At 46.0% G+C, this 21,715-nt stretch overlaps 1 protein-coding gene across 1 annotated transcript in view; it reads right to left on the bottom strand.

Moving 5' to 3' along the window:
* The window catches only part of gapvd1 (GTPase activating protein and VPS9 domains 1), a 67,474-nt gene that overhangs the window by 40,199 nt on the left and 5,560 nt on the right, over nt 1–21,715 (bottom strand). The window contains 8 exon segments of the mRNA XM_048243087.1: nt 2,591–2,725; nt 5,622–5,708; nt 7,458–7,535; nt 7,742–7,898; nt 8,834–8,984; nt 9,020–9,173; nt 9,553–9,820; nt 12,464–12,681. Coding sequence (XP_048099044.1) covers nt 2,591–2,725; nt 5,622–5,708; nt 7,458–7,535; nt 7,742–7,898; nt 8,834–8,984; nt 9,020–9,173; nt 9,553–9,820; nt 12,464–12,651 — 1,218 coding nt within the window. The 5' untranslated portion in view covers nt 12,652–12,681.

Genomic DNA, 21,715 nt, shown 5'->3' with positions numbered 1-21,715 from the left:
CAAAAAGCTCTCCCAAGACCTTTGCAACCTTATTGTTACAAAACATATCAATGAAACTGGTTACAGATGCATTTCAAAACTTCAGAATCTTCCAGTAAGCAGCATGGGAGCCATTATCTCCAAGTGGAAGAAACATCACTGCATCTTCAACCGGCACAGGGCACAGGATCTCCTCGCAATATTTCTGACCAGGGAGTCAGAAGGATAGTCAATTCCAAGAGCCAAGGACCACTCGGAGAAAGCTCCAGAAAAGACTTGAAGGCAGCCAATTCAATTAAATTCAATTAAACAGTTCTGGAAGTAATCTGGAACTAAAGATCAGGATTCACAAGAGGGACCCCTGGAATCTGTTTAGAACAATAGACCAAAATCACACCTGATACTGCGACTAATACGTTTTGTCATACAGGAAATGTCTTGAAGCTGTCTTTACAAACAAAGGCTTTTCCACAAAGTATTGAAGAAATTTCAGTAGGCACGTTCAATACTTGTTTCCTGTCTCATTCCACTTTAATACACAAAACTCTTATGTTTGGATTTTTTATATGTGTGTTATTATAATGTGTGGTGAAAATTTCGAATAGACTCACTGGAAGTTTAGGCTAATTACTGGAAAAAAAATTAAGCGTTCAATACTTATTTCCACCATATATTTATTTTACCTGAATATAACTTCCAAATTAAATGTAAAAATGAATGTCAGATGAAATGTAAAGTTTGACTGACTGGATTTTGTATACAAAACATAGTGAAAACTGTCTAAGGTCACTCTCACTCTCCCTTGCTAAAGAGCTAAATGGTTTAGTCCGCCTGCACGATTCATAAGGTAGTCTATCTTTTGTTTATTTAGCATCGCTAGTAGTGGACCGCTAATTGTTGTGCTGCTGGTGCAATGTCTTTCTCCAAGAAAGCCAAGTCAGGTTACTAAAAACAAAGGCCAAAACAGGAAAAAAAAAAGAGACATCAAAATGAGGGGAAACAACTGCTAATAAACTTCTTTCCAAAGAAAGGTGAGCACAAAGCGTCAAAACGAAATCCCATGGTGTTTGCTTGAATATCTCCGCAATCATTGGTGCTAAAACGAACTGAGACAACCCATTGGAATAAGCGGAAAATACACTTTCATAGGTTAGGGGCTAATCTGATGCATCTCATGATCCAGCTCCATCTCCATCACTTTCAGAAAGACTGCATGGCGTCAGCTTGATTCATGTCCTGTTGTAGGCTACATGCTGATCATTATCACTAGGCTAGTGGTTTAGAGTAGCGATTTTTTTCTCTCCCTTTTCGTTTCGTTAGTCTTAACTTTTTTTTTAACTTAAGTAACGGATGGGATTTTTGATGTAGCGAAGTACAATACTTCTCAAAAAGTAATCAAGTAAAATTTAAAATACCGATTTTATAAACTACTTAAAAAATACAAAATACACAGAAAAACTACTCAATACAGTAACGTGAGCAAATGTATTTCGTTACTTTCCAACTCTGATTTTCACAACAGTATGTTACCATTCCACGGAATTTCAGCACACTTGATAAATGTGCTGAATCGGAATATTCCACAGAATTCCGACACGTTTCCTGTTTGTCAGTGTTCCAACCCATCTGTACTGACTGCAGATTAGCTTATGGCGAGTCACCAAGTTGTAAACGGAGACTGCACGTGTTGGATGTCCACATCCAGTCTGACGGGTTAGGCCTGCCCCTCTACGGGAGCTATGAGAGGGGCGCTGCTGAGCCATGGGGCTAGATGAGGCAGGTGGGACACGGGTGGCTACGCTCAGGTACGGAAGACACACCTGCACAGGGACCTTTCAGCAAGGATCACATTAGCCAGCGGCAAGCGGCAGTGGCAAGCATAGCAGCTCAGACCATATCGCGTTTTGTCTCGCGTTCTAAACAACACAAGCGGTTTTGTCAATTGATCATACGCGTTGCGGCCTGAAAGTTGAACCAAATCCGGCTCAGCTAGTTCAGCAGCTAGCGTTATTTCAAGCGTTATATCGTTCGCTGCTGAACCATAGAGAATAGGAAACCTGCTGCTTGCCACTAGCTAATCCGCGCCTAACGGTGGACACACCTACACAGGGACCTTTACAGGAGCCGCCAGGAACCACACAGGCATGTTTACTTGCATCCAGTCGAAAAGGTTGCATATCTAACCTTCCGTAACGCTCATCAAATTCTCATGCAACGCAAACAGTGTCAACATGGCCTTTCTCATGAGCCTGCTTGCTCTTGCTGGCAGCCTCTTGCAGGTAGCGAGCCGTGACTGCTCAAGGTTTTTGCACCTTTTTGTCTTACCTCAGCCAACCTGGTGCTTGCTCTACAACTCCTTGAGACTTATTCATGTGCTATACGACTGTATATATACACTATATATATATATTGGGGCAGCCGTGGCCTACTGGTTAGCACTTCAGACTTGTAACCGGAGGGTTGCCAGCTGATGATGGTGAGGTTGGTGGAGCCATATTCATTTGTTATGGCAGAGTATGAACAAATAAAATCAAATTGAATTGAAATCAGCTAAAGTGTGGATGAAGCAGTAGATGAATGTGCGAAGGTCGAAGGTCGGTGCTCGTCTTACCAGGTGCATCAGCTGGTGGTGCGTGATGTAGACGACGGTCCTGGTCAGGCCTTCCAGCAGGTTCATGGATGACATGGGTGGAGTCTCCACCGCTCTCCCTCCAATCACCACATCCAGGAAGGAAGACACGCAGCTCTGTGGACACACACACACACACACACACACACACACACACACACACACACACACACACACACACACACACACACACATTAGTATGGCAAAAGACACCAGAGCTGAAGTGAAAAGGGAACAATGGCAGAGCCAGAGTCAATATGAAAACGGACGGATTGTTCCACAACAGTATCAGTCTGACTCAGACTGAGAGGAATCGCTAACGCCAAGCCCAGCTCATCTCACAGCGGGACATGACGCAAGGCCTGCACACAGTAGAGTACTGACGCAAGGCCTGCACACAGTAGAGTACTGACGCAGATTATTTTTACTTCAGAAAGACAGCGCATTGATTGACATGACCTAGAAGGCACAATTAAACATGATCTACAAATATTCATAAAATTCATCAATGTGAGCTCTTGTCTTGGCGACTGGAGAGTTATCAATGTGAAAGCAAAAGGAGCTTGCACACTGCTCCAACAAACTAACCTGACCCTAGCCAGATGAATGTCGTTCCGCTTAGCTCCGCCTAGCTTCACTCACATCCATCTGGGACCTCTTCCATTGAGAGTGATTTCTCCAACCAACTTTATGGTTTGTAATCAGGGCGCGGGCGGGAGTTTCATAGATGTGACATAGCGTAGAAGCGACTGTGAGTCTGTTATTAGCGTCCGCGGGTTGGCTTTGATGTGAGTGGTTGAAGTAGCCGCGTCAATAGATGGCCGGACAAGTGGCCTATTCAATCATATGCAAGCATTTTTTGATTAGGCCCAGCCTTCTGAAGCAACACTTCAATGGATCGGTTCTAGATGGATGAGTGGAGCTAGGCGGAGCGAAATTCATCTGGCTATTGCCAGGTTACCAACAAACGGCAACAAACTCCAAACAAACACAGTTTTTCTATACATTGACTTTAGGGGTGTAACGGTTCATGTATGAATTTACACGGAGAATACACGTATAAAAATACATAAAACTTGTGTCTTGGGATTAATTAATGTCATGCGCCAATTACTGTTAAGTAGCCTACGTCACGAGATTCTGGGGAGTTCTTTAGCGACACCTAGCGCTAATCTGTAGCCCATGCCTAGCTCTGAAGCTCTGATTGGCGCCTATGTTTTTTTTTTGTCAGGTAGTCGGTTGAGTCAGTCAGTCAGAGATAGCAGCACTAAGGTGGCAACCCACAAGAGTTAGAGTATCCGCTGGTCTCTTTAAGATCGCAAGTTTGAGAACTTCAGTTACAGTTACAGGCGGCGAGAGAGTGGTGGATAAGATGAAAAACTGTGTTATCGGCGTTGTTCAGCAGTTGTTGGGTATGTGGAGTGGAAATATAACATGCTACACATATTCAAAGCCAACACCGGATGATAGGCTGCAAATCACTGAAGCGAGAAAAAAAAAAAACTTCCCCTGCGCTTCACATAGGGTTGCCACCTGTCCAGGATTTTCCTGATTGTCCAGGATTTTCATGGTCTGTCCAGGAAAATAAAAATAAAAATCCTGGACACTGAATGACATTTGTTTTTATTCCGCATAAGCAAAGAAGCAGCAGAACCTAATTGTGTATTCCCCCTTTTTTCTCAATACTGCCCCCAGGTGTCCACAACTAAAAACTTGAAAATATAACAAAATAATAAAGGTCTGCTATTAAATAAAGCAATTAATCCAAACAAATAACTAAAAAAAATTCATTCTTACTAATTTTAACTATACAATTGTACGCTTAGAATGGCGGTTTTATCTTGGGTTAGATGTGCGAAAGGCGCCGTTGCTTACAAACAAAAAGGTCGATTGGATGGTCAAAATGTCCAGGATTTTTGTCAGACACAGGTGGCAACCCTAGCTTCACAAGCCTTTGGATACACATACAAATAGGGGCCAAAACCTATGGCTTAAATTAAATGATTTCGTGAATGACAGAAAGCTATGTAAATAAAACGGTAATTACCTTTATGTTGGGGTAACTTGTGTAAATTCTCACATGAGGAGCTGGTAGTGTTAAGTGCATGGACAGTAACAGAAAGTGTCAACGCTAACTAGGCTAATAAACAAACCATATACGCAGTGAGTTAAATGGTCGAAGGGCAAAAGTCACATTGACTTCTAGTTGTAGTCTGTTTATGAAGTAGAGAAAGACAATTCGTTTTTTAAAGAAGGCAAAATAGTGTGATATTTTCACAGTTAGTAGGCTAGATTATTACTGTACACACACTGAAAAATATTGAGGCAAATTGTAGACCCTTCCATACACAACTAAACACAGATGTTGAAGGTCTTGCTTAAGTGGATTTTTAAAAATTATTATTCTATTCTATCTAATTTGCACTTTCAGAAATAAGAGATGCTGTAGGCCTATTTTCAGTTTTATAGCTGATTGTCTTATTTTGTTTACAAGTTACACGAGTCTGGGTACTTATTGTACTGTTTAGCCTACATCTTACACACTTCAGGCTGTTGCAGATAGCTCAGGGAAGAGACTGTATGACACTAGGTGGTACAGCCTGAGACATGCACAATAAAAAAAAAATGCTTTCTGCATTTTTGTTTTGCTTTTCCCTCCATTGTACCGAACTCGTACCGAACCGTGATGTCCGAACCGAGGTATGAACCGAACCGTGACTTCTGTGTACCGTTACACCCCTAATTGACTTATTTGTGGCGGCCCACCACAATATCAACACTGACCACATCACAATGATTTTCCAGGTTGTATTGTGCCAAATTGTGCTTAAATCTGGTTAGCATCATACCACGCTGTGCTAATTTGTTAAAAACTGTTGCAAACCAGCCACCACAAATGGAATTCAATTCTGTTCAAAACACCAACAGTTGGGTCAGTGTGGGGCAAGCGCCTGTCTTTGTTGGTGTTTGTTGGATGGAGAGATCCGATCTGAAGTGATGCAAGGACTCTTACTTTGTCGAACTTGGACAGGGTGCTTTTCCTGCGGGGGTCTCCATCGTCTGCATCCACCATGGCCAGCTGCTGGAGGAGCTGACCCACCTGCCACAGCACACATTACACATGTTAAACACTACACACACACACACACACACACACACACACACACACACGTACTTTCACACTACCCAGACACACCCACACACTCTGGAACATGCATTACATTACATTACATTTGGCTGACGCTTTTTTAACCAAAGCGACTAACAACATGGTAAACAGTAAGTTTTAGAACAATTCTCACAATTTTAGGACAGTTTAAAAAACATTAGAGTACAGTAAGAATAAGTGCGTCGGTGAGTGCTGTTTTTAACAGTTACTTGTCAGTTTAAAACGGCTGGTGAGTGCTAGGATCAGTAAGACTTGTTGTAAGTGTTGCTATGAGAGTAGATGTTCTCTAAAGAGCTGGGTCTTCAGGAGTTTTTTGAAAATGCACACACACACACCACACAAATGACACACGAACACACCTGCATACGGCTGAAGCATGCAACCTCGTTGATGGGTGCATCACACACACACACACACACACACGAGGCTGCAACCTTGCATGCAAGCATGCATGCAACCTTGTTGATGGGCGCGTCGCTGATGATGCCACACACACACACACACACGCACCTGCATGAGGTTAAAGCGTGCGACCTCGTTGATGGGCGCATCGCTGATGATGCCAAACACACACACACACACACACACACACACACGTACCTGCATGAGGTTGAAGCGCGGCGACTGCTGATGGGCTGCCGCTGATGATGCCAAACACACACACACACACACGTACCTGCATGAGGTTGAAGCGTGCGACCTCGTTGATGGGCGCGTCGCTGATGATGCCAAACACACACACACACACACACACACACACACACGTCCCTGCATGAGGTTGAAGCGTGCGACCTCGTTGATGGGCGCGTTGCTGATGATGCCAAACACACACACACACACGCATCTGCATGAGGTTGAAGGCATGACTGCTGATGGGCGCTGCCGCTGATGATGCCACACACACCACACACACACACACACACACACACACACACACACACACACACCCCTACCCCCACCCACACACACACACACACACACGCATCTGCATGAGGTTGAAGCGCGGCGACTGCTGATGGGCTGCCGCTGATGATGCCAAACACACACACACACACACACACGCCAGACGCATCTGCATGAGGTTGAAGGCATGACTGCTGATGGGCGCGGCCGCTGATGATGCCAAACACACACACACACACACACACACACACACGCATCGCATCTGCATGAGGTTGAAGCGCGGCGACTGCTGATGGGCTGCCGCTGATGATGCCACACACACACACACACACACACACACACACACACACACACACACCCCTACCCCCACACACACACACACACACACACACACACACGCATCTGCATGAGGTTGAAGCGCGGCGACTGCTGATGGGCGCGTCGCTGATGATGCCAAACACACACACACGCGCGCACGTACCTGCATGAGGTTGAAGCGTGCGACCTCGTTGATGGGCGCGTCGCTGATGATGCCAACACACACACACGCACACACACACACACGTACCTGCATGAGGTTGAAGGCATGACTGCTGATGGGCGCCGCTGATGATGCCAAACACACACACACACGCACCTGCATGAGGTTGAAGCGTGCGACCTCGTTGATGGGCGCGTCGCTGATGATGCCACACACACACACACACACACACACACACACACACACACACACACACACACACACCCCTACCCCCACACACACACACACACACGTACCTGCATGAGGTTGAAGCGTGCGACCTCGTTGATGGGCGCGTTGCTGATGATGCCAAACACACACACACGCGCACGTACCTGCATGAGGTTGAAGCGTGCGACCTCGTTGATGGGCGCGTCGCTGATGATGCCAAACACACACACACACACACACACGCACACACACACACACACACACACGCACACACACACACACACACACGCATCTGCATGAGGTTGAAGCGGCGACTGCTGATGGGCGTTGTCATGATGGATGCCGCATTGCTCCGGCACACAAGGCTGACGACGCATGGGCAGATGAAGCAGGCGAGCAGCAGGTCGGTGCACATGGCGCGCACCTCGCCCACCTGCAGACCCTCCACCCGCGCCAGCGTGCGGAACATCTGCGACAGAACCCAGCGCAGGCTCTGCGGGAAGCAGTACGTGTTCTGCCGCAGGCACCTGGGGAGGAACACGCAATACTCAGGTCATGTGGGACAGGCAGGGGTGGGTGTGTGGGTGTGTGTGTGTGTGTACTCAGATCTTGTGGGACAGCCAGGTGTGTGTGTGTGTGGGTACTCAGATCATGTAGGACAGGCAGGTGTGTGTGTGTGTGTGTGTATGTTACGTGTCTCTACACACCTGATGAAGCTGTTGACGAGCATGTGTATGGTAGTGTGTGTGAATGTGAGTGTGTGTGTGTGTGGCGTCTCTACACACCCGATGAAGCTGTTGACGAGCGTGTGTATGTGTGTGTGTGTGTGGTAGTGTGTGTGTGTGCGTGGCGTCTACACACCCGATGAAGCTGTTGACGAGCGTGTGTATGTGTGTGGTAGTGTGTGTGTGTGCGTGGCGTCTACACACCCGATGAAGCTGTTGACGAGCGTGTGTATGGTAGTGTGTGTGGCGCCTACACACCCGGCGAAGCTGTTGACGAGCCGCAGGTATGTGTGTGTGTGTGGCGCCTACACACCCGGCGAAGCTGTTGACGAGCATGTGTATGTGTGTGTATGTGTGTGTATGTGTGTGTGTGTGTGTGTGTGTGTGTGTGTGTGGCGCCTACACACCCGGCGAAGCTGTTGACGAGCATGTGTGTGTGTGTGTGTGTGTGTGTGTGTGTGGCGTCTACACACCCGATGAAGCTGTTGACGAGCATGTGTATGTGTGTGTATGTGTGTGCGTGTGTGGCGTCTACACACCCGATGAAGCTGTTGACGAGCGTGTGTATGTGTGTGTGTGTGTGCGTGGCGTCTACACACCCGATGAAGCTGTTGACGAGCGTGTGTATGGTAGTGTGTGTGTGTGTGTGTGTGTGTGTGTGTGTGGCGTCTACACACCCGATGAAGCTGTTGACGAGCGTGTGTATGTGTGTGTGTGTGCGTGGCGTCTCTACACACCCGATGAAGCTGTTGACGAGCGTCACCAGCTTGGCCTCGTTGGCCTCCACGGCGGCGAGCACGCGTCGGCGGTGCGCGTCCGAGCCCTTCTCCCCGAACAGGCGCGCCTGCTGCGCGGGCGTGTAGCGCTCGGTCAGCTTGCCAGGGTCCGCTCAGGTGGTCTCGGCCCACCAGCAGCGCCATAGCCTGCAGCGTGGGCTGCCAGGAAGACAGCCAGCCGCGCCAGCCCTCCCGCCGGCAGCATGCGGAACAGGATGCTGAAGGCACAGGTGCCGCGCCGCAGCAGGCGACGAGGGTTGTCGCTCTCCTTCAGCTCAAACTCGATCAGGTAACGCAGCACCTGGGGCAATAATAATAACCCATTAGGTATATTTTCTGCCAAAACATTAAGTATTTTAAGTTCAATGTAGCCTACAATGTGAGACTGGTGGTGGTGGTGGGGGGGCAAAAATAATAATTAATTAGAAATATATTTTATGTTTAAGTTCACGTTCAAGTTACACACACACACACACACACACACACACACCTATCCAGACAGACACTAACTTAATAATCTCACTCACACACACACCCCTATCCAGACAGACACTAACCTAATACCGGTAATCACACACACACACACACACACACCCCTATCCAGACAGACACTAACCTAATACCGGTAATCACACACACTCACACCACACACACACACACGCACACACACACACACACACCTGTAGCAGGTAGCTCTCGTCCTCCTGCATGATGCCGTTGCCGTAGAGCGAGGTGAAGACGGTGTGTATGACGCCCTGCGTGTGCTCCTGGTTGAGCCGCTCGCCCGCCACCAGGCAGGAGGCCACGAGGCGCGGGTTCTCCCGCAGTCGCCATAGGAACTCGCCGTAGATGCTCTCCTGGAAGCCCAGCGTCTTGTAGCCGTCCACGAACTGTGTGTCCTCCAGCACCCGCGCATGCTGGCAGCACTCAGCTGGGGACGCCTCAGCACTGGGGGGTTAAAGTGTAAGTTCAGTGTAAATTGACCCATAGCCTATCAATGATAGTTGCTGGGTTCTGGGATGGACCATAAAACACTAGCCTACCCTTGGACGCCAGCAACCTCTCACACAACAGAGTGTTTGCACGTCCATAATTAAGAAACGTAATTAGTGTGTGTAGGTAAAGGCAGGTGTTGTCATTCACATAACTTCGGAAAGTCTTTGTATGCGCAGAATAATATCAGAGGCAATATCAGCTAACCAGGACCTAAGTGTTTGAACAGCCAGCATGAACATGACAGCAGTGCAGTAAGCAGCGCCAAGATTTGTCGGTAATAGCGTGAGCAATGTCGCCTTCAGGGACAGAATTTACGGAATAGAACCTAGTTGATTTCCGAAGGGATTAAAGTGATCGTTGTTCATATCTACCTACAGAATGCTTCCGTTTCTTGTTCGCAACCTATTGTGGTTTTTAATGTACAAAAAGATGCAACTAGCAAAGTAAAGCGCAAATAAACACCAAAACGAAGGCTACAGGGTATTCTTAAGTTACTAACAATTACTGCCACTACAGGTGAATGCATAAGAACATAACAATCTATATGGTTTGTGTGCCCTGTAGCCTCATTTTTTTGCCAATTGTACGCCATGTGAATAAGGCGAATTGGAGTGTTCTTGATTAGAGATGGAGTTTTCCTGATGAACAAACAATATTCAATACCATCCCGACCGTACTGATTAGCCATTGCTGTTCTTTTCTACTGCCTTATTGTAGCAAGGCTTTAACTTACACTCTTATTTAATTACTTCCAGGCCAAAAGTGTTTAAAGGGGGATTTTTTTTCTTGTTAATATGCAATTCAACACCAAGTAAAATCTATAAAATCAAGTTTGCAAGACTTCACATTTCCTCATCAAAGTAACAATCAGAACAGTCTAGATATTGTCTTTATATTTCCATTTGTTGCCTCATCCGCATCTAATGAAAAACATGGTAATTTTGAGTTTACAGACAACTCAGTTTTCAATGAGCGCAGCAATACTGTTGTAAAAGCTCATGCAGGAGGTCTGCGATCTGATAAATCGACAATCTGGAGAGAGGGCGCTTTTGTCTTCAGCAACAGATTGTATAAGGTTGACAAGAGGTTGCGATGGTGAGGACACATGGAAGTTTTCGCTTATGAAAAGAACATCGTAGCCTACTTAAGCAAAAGCGGTCAGCCATAGATAGCGATGCACAAAATCATGACGCTTAATAATGCAAAGGTTCTGTAGGCCTACTGGTTATGGTTTTGAGCTATACATTAATAATAACAAAGTTTTAAGTTGACTATTTTAATTGCATGGTTTTTTTTGTCAACATAAGCTCACAACCTACTGTCGTTAAAAAAGGTGAGGCCCTAAAAGCAAAATAGGTTACAAGGCTGTCTGTCGCGTCATAAACACAACTTTATTGCCTTTACTCAACATAAAATAATAATATCGTGAACTGATAACATCGGCCAGTCAAAACCTTCCGTCATAAATTGTGAAAACGTTGTTTGTACATGTCATAACAGGCGGGGCATAGGCTACAGTTCATATTAGTCACTTTACACATAATGTTAGTTGCATTGATTAAAAACTGTAACAATAATACGGCTGGGTGGCATAGCAGGCTATCTGTTCAAGTCATAGGTGACACCCGAAAAGGCGACCTCCCGACAAGAGTTGGCGATAGTAAGAAATTGTCTACATTGATGCATGGAAAAGAACATTGCCTCCGAATTCGCACATAGAGCTAACAATAGCATATCCAAAAAAAAAGTTAAGCGGATTGGGCAACCTCATCAGCTGTCTCCGATTGTGTCACTATAATCCAACTTTTAGACCGTCCTCCAGATGTGTTTTTTTAAGGAATCGCCCCAGGCCAATGAGACAAGTGTGTAGCTACAACATAAACAAAGCGAAACTCATGGCTGACGTATCTTCTTGAGCGATCTCTGATTGAGACACAGAAAGTTCTCAAGAACACTATTAGGTCTTTAAACATTTACCATCACACACATTCATTCATCGGACCTAATATTTGTAGTTGTAGTTTTTTTTCCTCACCGGATCTGCATTGATCTCAAATATGACATTTCTAAAATCAAATTGACGTAAATCCATAAGACGACAGAGAAACTCTTAATCCCAGGGATTTACGCTCATTGAGGGATATTGACTAAATCTACTGATCATTTGAAAACTTAAGACCTCCGTGAAAAAATTCCAGACTTTGAGGTGAAATTCAATACTTGTTAAGGCTCCGCGGGTACCGAGTGTAAATTGACCCATAGCCCTGTTGTATAAGCTCACCACATGCAGCCCATCGGAAAAAGAATGACACTTTAGGACTAATTCAATACAACAATAAGACTAATTGGGTCAATTTACACTGAACTTACACTTTAATTAGCTCATCGGTCATCACCATTATCACTACAGCTTCCCTGTCCTAAGAATCAGCACTAAAATAATCATCACCACCATTACCACCATCAGCATCACCAGTGCTGAAATGGAACTACTAATGCTATTTTACATATGACCTATCTAGATCGTTGTATTGCACCTAAACAAAAAAACTCAGAGATCTACTCAGAGAGACCGTGTTGTGTGTGTGTGTGTACCTGGTGAGGATGAGTCGGTCGAGGTTGATCCTCTGTTGCTTGGCGATCCAGGCGGCGCGGTAGAGCCTCTCGGCAGTCTTGAGCACGTCGTTGTTGAGCCGTTGGATGAGGTGCTTCTCGGAGGCCACGTACAGACGCTCCTGCTTCAGGTGGTGCGCAAGCGTGAGGATGTCCGGCTTCACCATCATGCAGCCAGCTCAGCCTGACACCAGCAAGCACTGTGGAGAGGAGAGGAGAGGAGAGGAGAGGGGGAGAGGAGAGGAGGGAAGAGGGGGAGGAGAGGAGAGAAGAGAAGAGAACAGGAGAGGAGAGGAGAGGAGAGGGGGAGAGGAGAGGAGAGAAGAGGAGAGGAGAGGGGAGGAGAGGAGAGAAGAGAACAGGAGAGGAGAGGAGAGGAGAGGGGAGAGGAGAGGAGAGAAGAGGAGAGAAGAGGAGAGGAGAGGAGAGGAGAGGAGGAGAGAAGAGGAGAGGAGAAAGAGAGCAGGAGAGGAGAGAAGAGGAGAGGAGAAAGAGAGCAGGAGAGGAGAGGAGGAGAGGAGGAGAGGAGAGGAGAGCAGGAGAGGAGAGGAAGAGAGAAGAGAACAGGAGTGGAGAAAAAGAAAGAGAAAGAGGAAAGAGGGAGGGGATGAAAAAAGGAAAAGCAGTTTGAGTGGCAGGTCAAAACAACCAATCAGTACACAGCATCAAAACATCGTCAAAAAAAAGGGTCCTCCTCTACAGAACTGGCACCTCTAAGTCTTCATCCTCCTCAACCTCTTCATCATCACTCTCCTCATCCTCACTGTGCTGAGCTAACGGAGTTCTGCTGCATTTGGACTCTGGTGTTTCTCAAACGAACAAGAAACATCTCTCAAGCATGGTGCATCTTCTATCCCCTCCAACACTTCTTCATCATCATCATTCTCCTCATCCTCACTGTGTTGTGCTCACTGAGTTCTGTTGCATTTTGACTGTGAACGAGAAAGCATCTCTAGCGCAGAACTGGCATCGCTCTCAAAGCCTTCATCATCATCACCATCCTCCTCCTCCTCCTCCTCCTCCTCTTCATTCTCAGAGTGTGTGTGTGTGTGTGTGTGTGTGTGTGTGTGTGTGTGTGTGTGTGTGTGTGTTGCTGTGTGTCCTCTTCACTGTGATCGCTCAAATGAAAGGGAACTCATCCCTAGCGGCCTGTGAGATAACACAGAGACTGGTAGGGGATGATGCGCGCACACACACACACACACGCGTGTCCTTCACCAGAACCAAAGCTCGTCTCTCTCTCTATCGTGGGGGGGGGGACAAACTGACGGAGCTCTGGGGAGGGACAAACTGGCTGAGCTCTGTGTTCTGCTCTCCTTCCTCCCAATACAAGCTGCACACACTTACACACACTCTGGCAAACGCATGCACAAGATGGATGGAGATGTTTTAAAACCCAAGGAGGGTGGGGGTTACTGGAAGAGTTTGGGGTGGATGGATGGTATCCATAAAACCCTCTTCTTGGGAGGGGAGGGAGAGAGAGAGAGAGAGAGAGGGAAAAGAAAAAGGAAATGAAGAGAAAGAGACGCAGACTCTCTGCTGCATTCAAGAGGAGATTTTTAGTCAGGCAGGGAGATAAGGTCAGCTCTCCCTGGTGCAGGCATCAGCATCCCCCAGGACTCGCACGGACCTTTAAAACAAGGCTCAGTCCCCTCCCTCTGCTTTGGGAGGGCTCATGAATGGGTGGAAGACAAATATGCTAATCATTGCAGAACCCTGTTTCACAAACACCAGGGAGAACCAACACAAGCACACATGTCGGGAAAACAGAAAATATTCCTGAGTTTCTTGCAGAAAGCCTGGCTACAAAGAGCTCTTTAGAGGAGGGAGGGGGGGGGAAAAGGGAGGAAGGGAGACAGAGGGAGAGGAGGAGAGGAGGGAAAGGAGGGATATAAGAAAGCATAAGACAGCATGGAGGAAGCCACTGCTTCTGACCATGCCCCCACCTGCATCATCCCTCGGGTACTACTGGATGCACGGGCTGGCAGCCCTACTCTCCAGGATGCCACTGCTAGATACACAGCTCCTTACCTCATGCTCTCCCAGAAGCTGCATCATAGGCCTACCTATCCCACACACACTATACATCTGATCAGCCTTTCTGAACGTTCCTCACACGGGCTACCTGACTCCAGGTATGACACACCCACCTGCACACACACACACACACACACTGTCCTTCACCAGAACCAAAGCTCGTCTCTCCTGTGGGGGGTATCATGGGGAGGGACAAACCCGATTGAGCTCTGTGTTCACCGCCTCCACTTCCCTCCCAGAGAGCTGCTGACAAGCGCCGCTGACACACACAAGCTGCACACACTTACGGAGACGCGCTCGGAAACGTACACACAAAGATGGAGATGTTTTTAAAGCAAGGAGGGTGGGGTTACTGGAAGAGTTTGGGGGTGGATGGGTAGTTCATAAAAACCCTCTTGGAGGGAGGGAGAGAGAGAGAGAGAGAGAGAGGGAAAGAAAAAGGAAATGAAGAGAAAGAGACGCAGCTCTCTGCTGCATTCAGAGGAGATTTACAGTCAGGCAGAGATAAGGCCGCCTCTCCCCTGGTGCAGGCATCAGCATCAGGACCCCAGAGGACTCGGCACGCTGGCCTTTAAAAACAAAGGCGCCTCGTCCCCTCCTCTGCTTTGAAGGCTCATGAATGGGTAGAGCGAACAAATATGCTAATCACATTACCCGAACCCTGCTTCACAAACACCAGGGAGAACCCAACATAAACACACATGGAGTGGAAAAAACAGAAAATATTCCTGATTTCTTGCAGAAAGCCTGGCTACAAAGAGCTCTTTGTGAGGAGGACGCTATGCGGGGAAAAGGGAGACCGAGAGGAGAGGAGAGGAGGAGAGGAGGAAAGGAGAGGACTATAAGAAAGCATAAGACAGGGCGTCTCACGCATGAGGAAGCCACGTACTTCTGGACCATGCCCTACCTGCCACGTCTCGGTACTACTGGACAGCACGTCTGGCAGCTTTCCTACTCTCCAGGATGCCACTGCTAGATACACAGCTCCTTACCTCCATGCTCTCACAGAAGCTGCATCATAGGCCTACTCATCCCACACTATACATCTGATCAGCCTTTCTGGAACGTTCCTCACACAGGCTACCTGACTCCAGGTATGACACCATTACACCTGCGCACACACACACACACACACACACACACGCACTTCTTTCTAAGGCCCATGATAAAGAGGGGGAGGAGTCCTGGATCCTAGGACAGGGAGAGAGGCCCCAAGTGAACATGCAGGACTACACACATCAGAGCCACTCTCACCAGGAGGACAACAGAGAGAGAGAGAGAGAGAGAGAGAGAGAGAGAGAGAAAGAGAGAGAGTGTGGGAGAGAGAGAGGGAGAGAGAGAGAGAGTGTGGGAGAAAGGGAGAGACAGAGACAGAGAGACAGAGACAGAGAGACAGAGAGACAGAGAGAGAGAGAGAGACCCTCTACAACAAGTCATTACTATCCACTGACACCACACCCACTCATATTCCAGTGTGTGTGTGTGTGTGTGTGTGTGTGTGTGTGTGAGAGAGAGAGAGAGATTCTAGAAGAGTCACACAGAGCCACTCACTCAAGTTCTCATTGCTTACTTCCCCATCCACTTTAGCAGGCTTTGAGATTTGAGAAATATAAAGTTTCACCGCAAATTTGAATGAACGAGCGAGCGTTTTGAGAAGTGCATTAGTGTCGTCTGACCGCTCACATAGCTCGAGCAGCCACGCAGCCTTTGTGAAAAAGTGAGAGCAGCTCTAATGGGGCAGTACTGCTGAGCGACATCAGACCCGACCCTACCTTGCATTAGACTACACTACACACACACACACACACACACACCACCAACACCCTGCAAACCTCAAACCCCACACCACATCCATTTTTAATAACTCCACTGATGAAGAATAACACACACACATTTATATAATCTCATGACCACATCCGCTGCCTAAGCAGAGAGTTAGGCCTACTGATTTTAGACACACACACACACACACACAGCAGCAAGTACGTCCCTTTTTCACTTCCCTCCAGGACAGTGAGCTCAGAATGACCAAGAGCGGAGTAGAGGAGAGAGAGAGGGAGGGGGAGAGAGAGAGAGAGAGAGAGAGAGAGAGAGAGAGAGAGAGAGAGAGAGAGAGGTCAAAAGTGTGGGAGGTCAAAAGAGCAAAACAAAAAGTGAACCCTGTAAACGATGTGATTCATATCCCACTTACAGATGGGCCCCAGACAGTAGAGACAAGTTAATCATGGCCTTGAACTCACCTGATCTGATAAATGACATATCAACATATGATCAAAACAAATATAACCTTGGAAGTGAAGGTGTAAACAAGGCCGTAAATGATATCAACATGATATTTCATAAAGCAGCTATCAAAGCTGACCTCATAAGGCAAAAACGGAAGCCTTTAAAAAGAAAAAAATCTGACAAATGGTTTGATCAAGAATGCAAGATTCAAAATTCTAAACAAATATAAACATACAATTCGGAACAAAAAACAACACTACAGCCAAAAGCAACTTGAAGATATTGAGAAAGCCATTAATGAAAATCAATTCTGGGATATGTGGAACAATTTCAACACAAAGGAACGACAAGCATTACCCATCCAAAATGGCAACATCTGGAAAGCACACTTTGAAGATCTAACCACAAATCAAACCCCTCTAATTATCGTGGCATATGTGTCAGCAGTTGCCTGGGAAAGCTGTTCTGCAGTATCTTAAACAAGAGAATAGCAGATTTTCTTGATACACATTCCATTCTAAGCAAAAATCAAATTGGCTTCCTTCCAAAATGCCGTACCACTGATAATGTTTATACGCTCCACACCTTAATTAATAAACATGTTCACCAAACAAAAAATGGCAAGATATTTGCTTGTTTCATTGATTTTAAAAAAGCATTTGATTCTATTTGGCACAAAGGGCTCTATTTTAGACTACTAAATTGTGGGATAGGGGGTAAAGTGTATGACCTAATTAAATCCATGTATTTAAATAACAGATGTGCTGTTAAAATTGAAAAAAAAAAAAAAATCCAATACTTCACCCAAGGGAAAGGTGTCCGTCAGGGCTGTAATTTAAGTCTGACATTATTTAATATATATATAAACAAACTTGCTATCCAGTTAGAGCAATGTCCCGGTCCTGGCCTCACCCTCCTAGATAGAGAGGTGAAGTCTCTATTTTTTGCTGATGACTTGGTTCTGCTGTCTGCTACTGAAAAAGGTCTACAACTACAGTTAGACATAGTAGAAAAGTACTGTAAGACCTGGGCCCTAGAGATAAACCTAGACAAAACAAATGTAATGATTTTCCAAAAACGCCCCAAATGCCAAGAAAACAAACACCAATTTAAAATAAACAATTCTATCATCCCCCACACCATGAGCTATACCTACCTAGGTATAACAATGACAGCATCAGGGAGTTTTACCATGGCAGTGAATGCACTAAAGGAAAAAGCTTGAAGAGCCCTAAATGCAATTAAAAGAAAATTTTATAATCTCCAAATTCCAATTAAAATCTGGCTTAAAATATTTGATAGTGTCATCCAGCCCATTGCGCTGTATGGTAGTGAAGTATGGGGTCCACTCAGTCATCATAGCTATACTCACTGGAACAAACACACAATAGAATCTCTACATGCTGAGTTCTGCAGATACATTCTACAAGTACAGAGAAAAACACCAACAAATGCATGTAGAGCAGAATTAGGTAGATACCCACTAATCATTAACATCAACAAAAGAGCACTCAATTTTCTAAATCACCTTAAATCCAGCCCACAAGACACCCTTCATTCTAAAGCCCTCCAAACCCAAGAGCTGAACCCAGAAAAAAGTCCCCTATCTCAGTTGTTGCAAAGACTAACTGCCTTGCCACACACCCACTCTGATCAGTCTCACAACAACACTGTTTTCCAAAAACCAATCAGAGTAAACCAAATTATGAAACAATGTAAAGAATCCTATTTGGGATATTGGACAGAAGAAACTAAAAATCAAAAGTAGATTACAATGCTATCTGGCCCTAAACCAAGAATATAAATTAGCAGAATATCTTAATACTGTCAGAGATAGAAAACAGAGACTGACCCTTACCAAGTACAGGCTAAGTGACCACAAATTGGAAATCGAAAAAGGAAGACTCAGAAAATCATGGCAACCAAAAGAACACAGAATATGTGGTTACTGCATGACAGGTGAGGTCGAGACAGAGATGCACTTCCTCCTACAATGTACATCCTTCGATCAAACAAGAAACCTTTTCTTCAACAAATTTAACTCAGAAATTCCAAATTTTAATGAACTTAATGACATATCAAAATTAAAGATACTATTAGGAGAAGGAGATAAAGCATATCTTGCTGCCCAGTATGCATCAACATGCCACAATCTGAGGGACAATGAGTGACATATATCGACAAATAAACACACACACAGACATGCACAGACACACACACACACACACTGCATTATACACTGCATTTTATTTTACTTTTACCTATTTATTTTATTCTTATGAAAATCTACTGACATGTATGTGTTAAGATTTATTGTATAACTGCTTTGGCAATATAAGTGAGCTTTTCATGCCAATAAAGCATTCTTGAATTGAATTGAATTGGGAGAGAGAGGGAAAGAGATGGGTAGAGGAGAGAGAGTGAGAGTGTGGGAGAGAGAAAGAGAGAGGGAGAGAGAGAGGGAGTGTGGGAGAGAGAGAGAGTGGGAGAGAGAGGGAGAGAGGAGGAGAGAGAGTGTGGGAGAGAGAGGGAGAGAGAGAGAGTGAGTGTGGGAGAAAGGGAGAGAGAGAGAGAGGGAGTGTGTGGGAGAGAGGGAGTGTGGGAGAGAGAGGGAGAGAGAGTGAGAGAGAAATGTGTATGTGTATCAGAAAGAGGGGTAAGTCAGCTCCAGTATGGTGTGTGTGTGTGTGTGTGAGCACTCGTTAAACTCGGGCCAAGGCCCAGGTCAGACAATCATTCACACCCATGCTGCTGACTCTCCTCTTCATTCAGCTGGCCTACAGCAACAACTGGGCAAGAAGACCTTTGGCTGCACACTCGTGAGCCATCACGAGGGCAATACACACACACACACACACACACATATATGATCCTTTCACATATCTGTAGAAAAATAACATATTGTGTAAATAATTTAAACCCTAATAGCTTAATTGCCACTCTTCCACAATGCTAAACACTCAGGCCATGTATCCCCAGCATGGACTAAGCGGTGAAAATGTCTGTTGGAAAAGGTTGTAGTCTTAATGGATGTAGCGCTACAGGAAGCGGGCCCTCAGTGCTGAGTAGAACTGGTCCCAGGCTAACGAGCATTCAGTGCTCCCTTCTGCTTTCACGGTCATGGTGTGATGCACCATGGGACACCACACACACACACACACACATCCAGTTCCATCTCTCTTTCACAACTCATTCCCATGCGTGGGTGGGTGGGTGTGTGTGAGTCTGAGTGTGTGTGTGTGTGTGTGTGTGTGTGTGTGTGTGTGTGTGAGTGAGTGAGTGAGTGTGTGTGTGAGAGTGAGTGCGTGTGTGTGTGTGAGAGTGTGTGTGTGTGTGTGAGAGTGTGTGTGAGTGACAGAGATGCAAGTAACAAAAGGGCAATTAGCTGCAATATCCACTGTTCTGGACACCTGCTAGCAGGGAATAGGTCAATAAGGTCTCCAATAGACCCTTCATGGAGTTTACTAGACTTCACAGGCACAATTACCCACAATTCCCAATACACAATAGGATATGATGGTGTGACAGTAAAGTATACTAATGATCTTCATATCAAAAACTACTCCTTTAGCAGGTTAAACAAATATTTGTAAATGCTGTTTTATTTTTACTTTGTATAAGTCTATATTTTGTATGGGCTTTTATATAGCCTGTGAGCCCATAAAGATCTTAAAGAAACACGCCATCTTTTTGGGAATGTAGCTTATCTGCGCCTCTCTTCTGTGTGTAGTGACTGTGTGCAATAACCCAGTCTAGCAATGTTAGCTTAGCATGCTTCAATGGAAGTGGGCTATTCCAGTTAGCCTATAGCTAAAATGAAGACAGTCAGATGCATCCATGACCATGACCACCTCCAGCTCCAACCAAATAGCCCAGTGGCCCAAAAACCACCTGTAAAACTGAACCTGAAACAACGCCAGAGCGGCGAGACCAGGTCTGTTTTCAATTCCTCCTGCAGCCGGTCGCCCAAGGGACCTGGCCAAAACGTGAGAGCCGCTACCGGATGCTGTGAGGTCAGCTTCCTCTGGCCTTATATGGACAAGGAGCCAGCATCCACCTCAAACCACAAAGCTGAATTCCTGATAAGACACAGAAGAACACTTCCATCGAGTACAGCTCCTGTAGACACACACACATCTAGCACGGCTCCTGTACACACACACACACACACACACACACTTCCATCTAGCACAGCTCCTGTAGACAGGCACACACACACACCTGAAGTCAGTAGAAACCAAACAGCTTTCCACTGTGTCTCTATCACACATATGCCCACACACACACACACACAAATCAGATCAGAAGTTAAACTTGAATAATTATATATTGAAACATTGAAATATTGAACAGAACACCATGTCTATAGAGCACCATCACATCTGAAACCTTAGTACAAAACCAGGACATACAGAAGCAGTGACACGTGTGGCCCAGATGTGGCATGCTTCTGGCCCAGATCCAGCCCCTCTCCTCACACAGGATGTAGGCCAGGTGGAGTCAGCCCTCTTCCTCCTCCTCCTCCTCCTCTCCTCCTCCACCAGGGCCTGTGGTGCTTCTGGCATCCGCATATAAAGCAGTGCTCTCTTTTTAAACAACACGGCAGCATATGTAAAGCAGTGCTCTCTTTTTAAACAACACGGCAGCATATGTAAAGCAGTGCTCTCTTTTTAAACAACACGGCAGCATATGTAAAGCAGTGCTCTCTTTTTAAAAAACACGGCAGCATATGTAAAGCAGTGCTCTCTTTTTAAACAACACGGCAGCATATGTAAAGCAGCACGCTCGTTTCAAACAACATGGCAGAGCCACCTTTCTGGCTGAGCAGGTCTACTTTTATTCATGCACACAGAGCGCGCGGCCGCTTTGGGGTGGGACGAATTAACTCCAGAGAATGTGCTCTAAAGGAGCCTTCATGCATGGCTCGGTAAGTGTACTTGTGTGGCCACACACACACACACACACACACAC

Source organism: Alosa alosa, chromosome 5 (assembly GCF_017589495.1).
Source record: "Alosa alosa isolate M-15738 ecotype Scorff River chromosome 5, AALO_Geno_1.1, whole genome shotgun sequence".
Lineage (NCBI taxonomy): Eukaryota > Metazoa > Chordata > Actinopteri > Clupeiformes > Clupeidae > Alosa > Alosa alosa.
Note: the sequence above shows the minus strand (reverse complement) of the source record. Positions and strands in the feature narration are given on the sequence as shown.